This window comes from Perca flavescens, chromosome 7, assembly GCF_004354835.1.
Source record: "Perca flavescens isolate YP-PL-M2 chromosome 7, PFLA_1.0, whole genome shotgun sequence".
Taxonomy (NCBI): Eukaryota; Metazoa; Chordata; class Actinopteri; order Perciformes; family Percidae; genus Perca; species Perca flavescens.
Genome location: NC_041337.1, coordinates 35248014 through 35260513, shown reverse-complemented (window position 1 = coordinate 35260513; position 12500 = coordinate 35248014). Strand labels below are relative to the sequence as shown.

General features: G+C 40.8%; 1 protein-coding gene across 1 annotated transcript in view; it reads left to right on the top strand.

Annotated features, from left to right (window-relative positions):
• The window catches only part of plxnb3 (plexin B3), a 79943-nt gene that overhangs the window by 22537 nt on the left and 44906 nt on the right, over positions 1–12500 (top strand). The window contains exons 10-13 of the mRNA XM_028582642.1: positions 3460–3568; positions 3745–3853; positions 7682–7798; positions 11758–11871. Coding sequence (XP_028438443.1) covers positions 3460–3568; positions 3745–3853; positions 7682–7798; positions 11758–11871 — 449 coding nt within the window. The remainder of the gene's footprint in view (positions 1–3459; positions 3569–3744; positions 3854–7681; positions 7799–11757; positions 11872–12500) is intronic.

The window sequence follows — 12500 nt, the reverse complement described above, 5'->3', positions numbered from 1 at the left end:
GTTTCATTATGTTGTCAGACACTTAGAATAATAATCTGAGCCTGTCAGCAGCAAAAACAGCACTTTTAGCGGATGTGAATTGAAGGTGTGTAATTGCCCGTTAATATTAAATTGCAGCCTGTTTCTCCGCTGCCAACTGCAGCGCTCCCGCTTAACACTGGACCAATTTCAAAATTGTTGTTCCCATCAGTCACATAGACACAAAAACGTGGGAAAATAGGGTCTAGAGCAGGGGTCACCAACACGGTGCCCGCGGGCACCAGGGAGCCCCCAAGGACCACATGAGTAGCCCTCAGGCCTGTTCTAAAAATGAAAATTAGATATTGATATTATTTGTTTCCCAAAATTGTTGATAATTATTGTGAGAAATCATTAACATGATCAGTGTCTTCACATAGATGAGTATCATTAATCAAAAAACTGAGCAAATTTGGGAAAAACTGGTAGGGTCTCTCAGTTTCAAAAGGTTGGTTTAAAAAAAAATAAAAGTTACCCTTTAAAGGTGCTGTAGGCAGGGTTGAGAAGATCCAGGACTTAGCCAAAGAATTTTAACATAGACAACTACTCAGTCCCTCCCTCCCCCCTTTCTGCTAAAGACCAAAATGGTCCTCCTAAACCCCTCCCCCCACAAGGGAGAATGAGTGCGTGTGCATGAGCAGTAGGGTTGGGTATCGTTTTGTTTTTTTTCGATTCCGGTGCTAAATCGCTACTTTTAAAACGATGCCGGTGCCTGAACGGTGCCTGAACCGGTACTTTTCAATAAAGTTAAAAAAAAAAAAGAAGAAGAAAAAAAATAAGTGTAGTAAACAACAGTCAGTGACTTGTTTATTGCTAAGGCCATGGTCAAAATTAAAGATTTAATAATAATGTAATAACTATAACAATAACCTATTTCACCAGTAAATTGCTGTTGAACCCCAGATGGGAAAAGGGTATTTTACAATTACTGTGAATGCACCACGAGGCTACCTGTTTTAAGTGAATCTGTGTTGTTTAATTCCAACAACGGCAGCTGCAAGTGAACGCACCGTCTGTGTAGTTTAATTCCGACCATATAAACATACTGTATATCTATGAATTGTAGAAGTCCTCCACAGTGAAACACAGTCACACTTTACACTGTTTAATGTTAGCTGTCAGCATTTTAACCGTGATTAATCCAGCTGCTAGCTAAAGCTAGGCTAACGTTACATGCTGTCAGGTGTAGTGTATAGTCGAGCACCGAAATGAGGCAGCGAAACTTTCGTTCTTATTCGGTCTCGTTACTACCGTTTACGTCGGCACCGGTTCCCTATTGGCACCGAGTTTCGGTACCCAACCCTAATGAGGAGTGATTGACACGCAGTTAGACACCCCCCTGGCCCCTTATTGGTGCATCTGAACAGGGAGAGGTGGATTTTTGCAAATCCCACTACAGGCTGTAGGTGGTGCCAGAGGAGCTGGATTTATTTTAAATGACCAGCTTCATGTAGTTCTACTGGAACAGTGTAACGCTCATCAGTTCAATTTTCTGAGCACAAACGGACATTTGGAAAAACTGAAAAATGGGTTCAGATATCCAATTTTTTATTTTTTTCCACCTTGACAAATTAAAAAATTGGATCTTTAAATCGTTTTTCCAATTTTCTGGTTTTTTTATTCAGAGGATCAGAAATTGAGAAAATTACAAATTACGTCTGAGCTCCAATTATTCATAATACTGCCGTGGTATTCTCTTCCTCTACTTTGTGGAATATGCAGGTCATTAATTGCATATGGACCAAAAAAAACGGGCGGGGCTTAGCTAGGTGGAACGAGGGAGAGAATACCACGGCAGTATTATGAACAATTGGAGCCCAGACGCAATTTTGTAATTTTCTGATCCTCTGAATAAAAACAGAAAATCGGACAGTTTGAAGATCCAATTTTTTAATTTGTCAAGGTGGAAAAAAATGAAAAATTGGATATTTGATCCCATTTTTCTGTTTTTCCAAATATCCGTTTGTGCTTAGAAAATTGAACTGATTAAGCGTAACACGGACCACACTGGAACATATGGTCAGTTTCAGCAAATATGACAGAAAGTTAGTTTTATAAGTCTACCTATACTGCACCTTTAACTGTACCTTAACGTTACTTGCCATCATTCGTATCAACGGTTGAGAGGTGGGGCTCACGTCTCAATCTCAGAAATTCTCGCTAATGTAGTAAACATCCAGGTATTTATTGTGCACCCAAAATCCACATACTATGCAGTTGGAATGTACACACTCAGTTTTACGTCATACTTAGTATGAATAATGTGTTTTTATGTGATTTCAAAAACAGTTTCTTCCTGTTCCCGTTACTGTCCCGTTACTGTCTGGCACATGAGGAGTTGGCCTTCAAGGCTTCCTGCCAGAAAGGGTCTACAGTATTTTAACCCCAGACCACGATCTTTTCCTAAACTTAAAGGTCACATGGCATGAAAATTTCACTTTGAGGTTTTTTTTTTTAACATTAATATGAGTTCCCCCAGCCTGCCTATGGTCCCCCAGTGGCTAGAAATGGTGATAGGTGTAAACAGAGCCCTGGGTATCCTGCTCTGCCTTTGAGAAAATGAAAGCTCAGATGGACCAATCAGGAATCTTCTCCTTATGAGGTCATAAGGAGCAAGGTTACCTCCCCTTTCTCTTCTTTGCCCGCCCAGAGAATTTGGCCCACCCATGAGAGAGAGAGAGAGAGAGACATCATGGCTTTCAAACGAACAAAGTGGCAGTTGGTCAAGACCACATGCCCCCACCCTCCACCTTGCCCCCCCCTCCTCCTCAATAGCTACAGACACAGAAATGGTACATCCTAAGGAAAGCTCATTGTGGGACTGGCTCTAGTGGCTGTAATTCTGCACCAAGGCTGAATTTGGGGAAAGAGACTTCAGATACAGTATTAGGGGACCACTAAGGTCTATATAAAAGAGACTTCAGATACAGTATTAGGGGACCACTAAGGTCTATATAAAAGAGACTTCAGATACAATATTAGGGGACCACTAAGGTCTATATAAAAGAGACTTCAGATACAGTATTAGGGGACAACTAAGGTCTATATAAAAGAGACTTCAGATACAGTATTAGGGGACCACTAAGGTCTATATAAAGAGACTTCAGATACAGTATTAGGGGACCACTAAGGTCTATATAAAAGAGACTTCTGATACAGTATTAGGGGACCACTAAGGTCTATATAAAAGAGACTTCAGATACAGTATTAGGGGACCACTAAGGTCTATATAAAAGAGACTTCAGATACAGTATTAGGGGACCACTAAAGTCTATATAAAAGCATCCAAAGAGCACCATGTCATGGGACCTTTAACTTACTGTGGAAATAAACTCCTTTCCGATTCTGATTTTAGTTTAGTTGACTACACCTAAGAAGATTGGGTTGGCATATAGCCCTGAGGTCTAACTTGTCCCGTGTGTTACTCTCCATCACTTCCAGATCACATGATCCTGCCCGTGTCGCTGATGTTTGGTCATGTGACCGTCACCACGGGCGACATGACCTTCTACGACTGTGGAGCTGTGAGCCAACTAAACCAGAGCTCCCAGTAAGACCCAATAACACACCCACAACAGTCTTCATCAGGAATGCTTTTCAAAGGATTCAAGGAGCAGTCTTTCAATAAAACTCGTGATACTTATTATAATAATTGGGGATGATGAAGGTGATGATGATGATGATGATGATGATGATGATGATGATGATGATGATGATGTGTTTCAGGTGTCTGGCGTGTGTCAGCAGTGTGTGGGGGTGTAACTGGTGTCCTCTGGATCAACTCTGCACTCACAACCACAGCTGTCCCAACCAGCACATCATCCTCAACCAGAGAGTGAGACTGTCTGTCTGTCTGTCTCTCTCTCTCTGTGTCTGTCTCTCTCTGTCTGTCTGTCTGTCTCTCTCTCTCTGTGTCTGTCTCTCTCCGTCTGTCTGTCTGTCTGTCTGTCTCTCTGTCTTTCTCTGTCTGCCTGTCTGTCTGTCTGTCTGTCTGTCTCTCTCCTTCTGTCTGTCTCTCTGTCTGCCTGTCTGTCTCTCTCCGTCTGTCTGTCTGTCTGTCTCTCTGTCTTTCTCTGTCTGTCTGTCTCTGTCTGTCTGTCTTTCTCTGTCTGTCTGTCTGTCTGTCCGTCTGTCTGTCTCTCTCCGTCTGTCTGTCTGTACGTCTGTCTCTCTCTCTGTCTCTGTCTGTCTGTCTCTCTGTCTCTGTCTGTCTGTCTTTCTGTGTCTCTCTCTCTCTCTCTCTCTCTCTCTCTCTCTGTCTGTCTGTCTGTCTGTCTGTCTCTCTCCGTCTGTCTGTCTGCCTGTCTGTCTCTCTCCGTCTGTCTGTCTGTCTGTCTGTCTGTCTGTCTGTCTCTCTGTCTGCCTGTCTGTCTCTCTCCGTCTGTCTGTCTCTCTATCTGTCTGTCTTTCTAGCCTTGCATAGCCGGCTCTATCTCTACAGCGCTGTGCAGTAAGGTCTGGCTACACCACAGATGCATTCTGGGATAGGAGAAAAAAACCTCTCTGGGTTGTTTGCATTTCTTTAAACCAATCACAATCGTCTTGGGCGGAGATGAGCTCCAGACGCAGTGACGGTGGCTCTGCTAAATAGTTTTGGGGCAACATTCGCAATAACTGACTGATGAAATCTCCACATCCAATATTAAATGAAGTTAACTGTTGACACAACACAGTAACGTGAGCTATTTAAATCAGCTGATACATGGTCAAACCTCATTGGCTCTCACCAGTGTACAGCAATCCCACCAATCGGTCCCAAAACCTCCCAGTTAGGCCGGTTACACACTGCTAGCCTTGTCTGGACACATGGATGTTTCCCATAAACATAAATATATCCTGATCTGATTACAGCAAAGACAACATCGGCAGTATTGACGGCAAAATAGGCTCCAGAATATTTCCTTCTGGATTGACAGGTTGCAATATTAGAAAATAGATATTTTTTTTAAATTACATTTATATCAGAACTTCGAGACTTTCAAACATCAACAGGTCATTTATTAATATGTATTTGTGGTCTAAATGACATATAAACATCTTTTCGTATTCTATGTTGTCTGGAAACACTTCCAACACGCTGAAAAAAAGGCGCCGGTTCTATTTCTAGCGTTCACGATCTAACCTGTTGCTAGCAAACCCCCAGTCAGACAATGGTGAAGCGTATACGGATGTTTCCAGAAGCCTTTATTCACGTTCAGCCGTCAGCCTTGTTCTGAACATAAGTATACCTTCCTTTTCTTTATGAAACGCCGTAAGAGCTACAGGACAGATAAATAACATAAAATTATCTCTTACAAATATAAACATTACCCGAAGACCACATTAACCGTACCTATGACCAATGTTGGGAAGGATACTTTCAAAACGTATTTCGTTACAGAATACAGAATACATGCCCACAAATGTAATTTGTAACGTATTCCGTTACGTTACTCAATCTGAGTAACGTATTCTGAATACTTGGATTACTTCAGGATTACTTCCACATTGAATTGCGTTTTATAAGTGTAGGAATGCGACCATCACATCCAGCTTACTAAACAGGCCTATAATGGTGTGTTCTTTTCATTCCTACTAGCTGAATGTGTACCTGAACAAGCAGATAGATTATTGTATTGGTAGTCCCGAACTGCATACTACAAAAATCTAACCGCGGTCTAAGCTACCACAAGCTAATTTTAGCTAACGTTAGTTAGCATGTCAAACGGGGCTGTCAGTCTTTAAACGGCTCTGGAGCTAGTAAATCAGCACGTATAAGTATAGGAGAATGGAAAGTCCCACGTCAATGTTAAAATAGCAAGGTGACCAGTAAAACTACAGCAGACGACTACCCTTGGCTAGTTAAAAAAAATAACTTACTTTAAGATGCTTCTTCAGGTTGGAGGTGGAGTAATTTGGAGCTGAAAGGAGGCTGATGTCTGGCAAGCAGAGGCTGCACGGCACAGTTATATTTCATTCTCCCTGTTCGTTCTTTAATGTGAAATGCTGTTTGAATTTCCAAGATAGAAACTTATTGCTGCCCTGGCTCTGTTGTGCCGGTTCCGACTCCATTGTGACTGATCACGGAGCTAATTTATTCGATTTCATATCGGGGCTTCTGGAAAATGCGATAGAGTTGCCTTTTATTCAGACGTAATAAACTAAACAGAGAAGTATCGTCAGGTAATCCATTGATTTCAACAATGTAACTGTATTCTAAATACCAACTATTTATTTGTATATATATATATATCTATATATATATATGTATGTATTCCGTTACTCCCCAACACTGCCTATGACCATTCATAAAACATTTCCGTGACGTTACCTCTGTCAGTATTCACAATGCCGAAAAGCTAATGTTAGCATGACTTCGTATAACAAAGTGATAACAACGCATTTAAACACTTCCCAGTGGAATAGATTAAACTCCATATTACTGCACATGAACATTTAACAAATCAAACACACAATACCTTGTTCCCGTTCCAGCTAGGTGCTTAATTATCCGCTTTATAGAGCTTTATGATTTCAGAGCTATGTGTGTTTTCCTCCTTACTTCCGTGCGTGTGTCCCACAAACTAGTCCCCCCCTCCCCCTTTAGATGCAAGATTAACGTTACACTAGGAGGCGCCAAAATAAAGCACTCATAATATGAAAAGAGGAAACTAAAAAAATAAAGCTCTGAAGTGGTTACCTTATTAATACACCTTCCTTAGAGTCAGTTACACCTGTTACCATGGGAGCCGAATAGGGGTATATAATAATATAATAATATAATAATATAATAAGCCGGAATATAAACGGACACGCCACGCGGCTGACACGCTCGCGCGACGCTTCCAGTGTGTAACCGGCCTTAGAGAGGAAATGCCCTAAACATACAGTACAGGCCAAAGGTTTGGACACACCTTCTCATTCAATGCGTTTCCTTTTTATTTTCATGACTATTTACATTGTAGATTCTCACTGAAGGCATCAAAACTATGAATGAACACATATGGAATTATGTACTTAACAAAAAAGTGTGAAATAACTGAAAACATGTCTTATATTTTAGATTCTTCAAAGTAGCCACCCTTTGCTTTTTTATTAATAAGAGAAATAATTCCACTAATTAACCCTGACAAAGCACACCTGTGAAGGTAAAACCATTTCAGGTGACTACCTCATGAAGCTCATTGAGAGAACACCAAGGGTTTGCAGAGTTATCAAAAAAAGCAAAGGGTGGCTACTTTGAAGAATCTAAAATATAAGACATGTTTTCAGTTATTTCACACTTTTTTGTTAAGTACATAATTCCATATGTGTTCATTCATAGTTTTGATGCCTTCAGTGAGAATCTACAATGTAAATAGTCATGAAAATAAAAAGGAAACGCATTGAATGAGAAGGTGTGTCCAAACTTTTGGCCTGTACTGTATTCTTCGTAAATCTTTACAGTCATTCCCCCAGAAAGAACCGAGCAGACCTGTCTTGTTGCACCGTCCTAATTTTCTTCAAAACTTGACATTTTCAGCGTGTAGCTCGCTACTTTGAAGTTTGTCGTTGAACGGCAACACAACACAACGATATCAGGCCATTATCCTGGAAATGTACTGTTGTTGATCCCAGACTAGTTTCTCTCTGTCTGTCTGCCTGTCTGTCTGCCTGTCTCACCCTGTCTCCTGTCTGTCAGCAGGAGTCTCCCGGTCCCACATCCTGTCCTCTGGTCTTCGCCCTGCAGAGTTCTGCGTTAGTGCCGTTGGGCCTGAGCACCACTGTTGTGCTGCGGGGACGAAACCTGGACGTCTACACTGTGAGAGCATCTCCTGTTTACATTTAGTTTAGTTTAGTTTATTAAGGATCCCCATTAGCTGACGCCTTGACAACCAGCTAGTCTTCCTGGGGTCCAACACTACATTTAATCAGACAATATTAAAACATTTAATAGCATATACAGAAAAAAAATTTAAGAAAAAAAAAAAAGAAAATAAATAAAATACATGCAACAATATCTGCCAACAAAACTAAGTAATAAAAACAAAAATTACAAATAAAATTAAATGAAAAACAATAACAACCAAGCAAATAAAGAAATATCTTGAAAACAAAATTATATATTACAATATATATTACATGGTTAACATTAAGGTTGGTTACATTCACAAAAAATGCACAATCAGAAACCTCATGATAATTAATGTAATGATAACTTCAACTGATTTAATGTTAACGTGTGTAATACATAAAGTCTCGGGGGGGCCTCGGACCCCGAGACTGTGAGTGTGGAGATTGGGATTGGGCCAATCAGGGAGCAGAACGGTTAAACTTTATCACACTAGAGATGCACCGAATCCAGATTTTTGGGGTTCGGCCGAATCCACTGGTTGAGATTCTGCTGACTCCTCCTCCCATCCTCAGTCCATGAACGCAGTATCAGTCCTTCCAGAAAAAGAGGTTTTTTTTGTGATTGTTGCGAGGCAAAAATCCTTGATTATGCGGCACGTTTTCTTAAAAAATGCGATGGAATATGCTCTATATCAGGCGTCGGCAACCTTAGGCACGCGTGCCACCATGGGCACGCGGGACCTTAACCAATGGCACACTGGCAACATGTGTGCAAGAGAGTTATTGATGTGTTGAAATCATGGTTGAAATGCTGAAGCTCTCTCTCATCCGCATGCCAAATTACAACGTTCACAGTTGCGCCACCTGTTATTTACGGTAGTTTGATTGATTCGTATCTCTGACTGGGAACAATACAAAGAGGATTACCAACTGCTGCTGGGGCAGATGAACTAACGCTAGTCTCGTTACTGTAAGGAGGCTACTTTAAAACCTTCGTGAGTTAAAAGTCAATACTTATCAGTGCACTCACCTGTGTAGACCGGCATCAACATGTAGGAGGCGATATTTCAATCTGCTCTGTCTGCTCAGTCCACTCTTGTCCACCGCGCTGTTTTACGCAAACACAGCTCTACTCTACTCTGCAAATAGCGAATTTTTACAAAACAAGCTAAAAGAAAAGCTGTCGGTTTGTAGTCTATTTTTCTTAGTTTGCAGGGAATCTTGAAATTTGGACAAATTCTTATAAACTTAAGCTGTCTGAAGAAACCATCCTCTCCGCTGGAGCGGTAAATATGGATGCATTATTAAGACCAAAACAAATACATGTGGCTACTTAATATGCACGTGAATGACGCAATCGTTATGTTCGTGTTCTTCATTCTTGATAATGATGCTGGTTGTGTTATTATTATTTTTGCCACAGCATCGTTTCATTGACAATGAGGCATACAGGACCTGCTTATCACTCCATTCGTCATTAAAGCTGGGCTTTTCCACAACTTTTCGCTTCAGGCTCTTTGACAGTGATATTTTCGTCAGCCCATTTTCCACCAATCAGGACGCTGCAAACTAAAACCATGTTTCCATAATAATAATAATAATAATAATAATAATAATAACATACAATAATAATAATTACAAGGTCCTGACTATGAGAAATAAATGTTATCAAATGTTGCTATGGAATAAAATTACAGATTCCCTGGATAATACATTTTGATGTGATGTCATAATTAAACTTAATGTTGACATGGCACACTAATAAACAAGAAATTTTGAAAAGGGCACTTCATATCAAAAAGGTTGCCGACCCCTGCTCTATATGATATTTATGTAATTTTATGCAATGAAATTGCGGGAACTTGCAAAAACTGCAGTTTGATGAAAAAAAGAAAAAAAAAGGGATCTGGTCTTCATGTAGTCCTAATCTCTGGTCTTCATGTAGTCCTAATCTCTAGTCTTCATGTAGTCCTAATCTCTAGTCTTCATGTAGTCCTAATCTCTGGTCTTCATGTAGTCCTGATCTCTGGTCTTCATGTAGTCGTAATCTCTAGTCTTCATGTAGTCCTGATCTCTGGTCTTCATGTAGTCCTGATCTCTAGTCTTCATGTAGTCGTAATAGTCTTCATGTAGTCCTAATCTCTGGTCTTCATGTAGTCCTAATCTCTAGTCTTCATGTAGTACTAATCTCTAGTCTTCATGTAGTCCTAATCTCTGGTCTTCATGTAGTCGTAATCTCTAGTCTTCATGTAGTCCTAATCTCTGGTCTTCATGTAGTCCTAATCTCTAGTCTTCATGTAGTACTAATCTCTAGTCTTCATGTAGTCCTAATCTCTAGTCTTCATGTAGTCCTAATCTCTGGTCTTCATGTAGTCCTAATCTCTAGTCTTCATGTAGTCCTAATCTCTAGTCTTCATGTAGTCTTCATGGTCTTCATGTCCTAATCTCTAGTCTTCATGTAGTCCTAATCTCTAATCTCTAGTCTTCATGTAGTACTAATCTCTAGTCTTCATGTAGTACTAATCTCTGGTCTTCATGTAGTCCTAATCTCTGGTCTTCATGTAGTCCTAATCTCTAGTCTTCATGTAGTACTAATCTCTAGTCTTCATGTAGTACTAATCTCTAGTCTTCATGTAGTACTAATCTCTGGTCTTCATGTAGTCCTAATCTCTGGTCTTCATGTAGTCCTAATCTCTAGTCTTCATGTAGTACTAATCTCTAGTCTTCATGTAGTACTAATCTCTGGTCTTCATGTAGTACTAATCTCTAGTCTTCATGTAGTACTAATCTCTGGTCTTCATGTAGTCCTAATCTCTGGTCTTCATGTAGTCCTGATCTCTGGTCTTCATGTAGTCGTAATCTCTAGTCTTCATGTAGTCCTGATCTCTGGTCTTCATGTAGTCCTGATCTCTAGTCTTCATGTAGTCGTAATAGTCTTCATGTAGTCCTAATCTCTGGTCTTCATGTAGTCCTAATCTCTAGTCTTCATGTAGTACTAATCTCTAGTCTTCATGTAGTCCTAATCTCTAGTCTTCATGTAGTCCTAATCTCTAGTCTTCATGTAGTACTAATCTCTAGTCTTCATGTAGTCGTAATCTCTAGTCTTCATGTAGTCCTAATCTCTGGTCTTCATGTAGTCCTAATCTCTAGTCTTCATGTCTCTGGTCTTCATGTAGTCCTGATCCTAATCTCTAGTCTTCATGTAGTCCTAATCTCTAGTCTTCATGTAGTCCTAATCTCTGGTCTTCATGTAGTCGTAATCTCTAGTCTTCATGTAGTCCTAATCTCTGGTCTTCATGTAGTCGTAATCTCTAGTCTTCATGTAGTCCTAATCTCTAGTCTTCATGTAGTCCTGATCTCTAGTCTTCATGTAGTCCTGATCTCTGGTCTTCATGTAGTCCTAATCTCTAGTCTTCATGTAGTCCTGATCTCTGGTTTTCATGTAGTCCTAATCTCTGGTCTTCATGTAGTCCTGATCTCTGGTCTTCATGTAGTCGTAATCTCTGGTCTTCATGTAGTCGTAATCTCTGGTCTTCATGTAGTCCTGATCTCTGGTCTTCATGTAGTCGTAATCTCTGGTCTTCATGTAGTCCTGATCTCTGGTCTTCATGTAGTCCTAATCTCTAGTCTTCATGTAGTCCTGATCTCTGGTTTTCATGTAGTCCTAATCTCTGGTCTTCATGTAGTCCTGATCTCTGGTCTTCATGTAGTCCTAATCTCTAGTCTTCATGTAGTCCTGATCTCTGGTCTTCATGTAGTCGTAATCTCTAGTCTTCATGTAGTCTTGATCTCTGGTCTTCATGTAGTCCTGATCTCTGGTCTTCATGTAGTCCTAATCTCTAGTCTTCATGTAGTCCTGATCTCTGGTCTTCATGTAGTCCTGATCTCTGGTCTTCATGTAGTCCTGATCTCTGTGTCTCTGTGTAGGATGAAGCTCAGTATTTGTGTGTCGTGGAAATCGAAGGAGTCCAGTTCAATCTGAGTGCTGCTGTGGAGAAAACCCCCGACAACACACACACCTTCACCTGCAGCCCACACCAGGTACACACACTTTCACTTTGTGCTGACCCCATAGCCCAGTGTTTCTCAAATGTACGAGTCCCTCTAGGGGTACTCTGGAGGACTACAGGGGGTATGTGTCCCCCTAGGGGTACTCTGGAGCAGTGGTTTCCAACCTGGGGTCTGGGCACCCCTTAGGGGGGGCGGCAAAGATTACAGGGGGTGGGCAAGTCTTTATCTGGTTTGAGGTTATGGTAAAAAAAAGTTAAACAAATCATGATAATACACTAGAATATATAATGTATACAAAAGTCTGTATAAAAACTATATATTTTTGTTCTCGCTTAAAATTGTATGCAGGCTACGTAGTAGGCCAAACCTCTGGGACCTCTTAACCTGGGACCCTTGCTGTCATCAGGTCAGCTGCTAGCTGCTAGCTGTTAGCTGTTAGCTGCTAGCTGCTAGCTGTTAGCTGTTAGCTGCTAGCTGTTAGCTGCTAGCTGTTAGCTGTTAGCTGCTAGCTGCTATCATCCTCGTCTTTCCTGTCGCCACGGCATCACTATTTTATGAATGAAACATGGCGGAGAAACGTAACAGTGCTGATAACTCCTCTTTATCAAAACAAAAAGTAAGGCTCTATCTCGAGAGTTACCTCAACTTTGGTTTCAGGG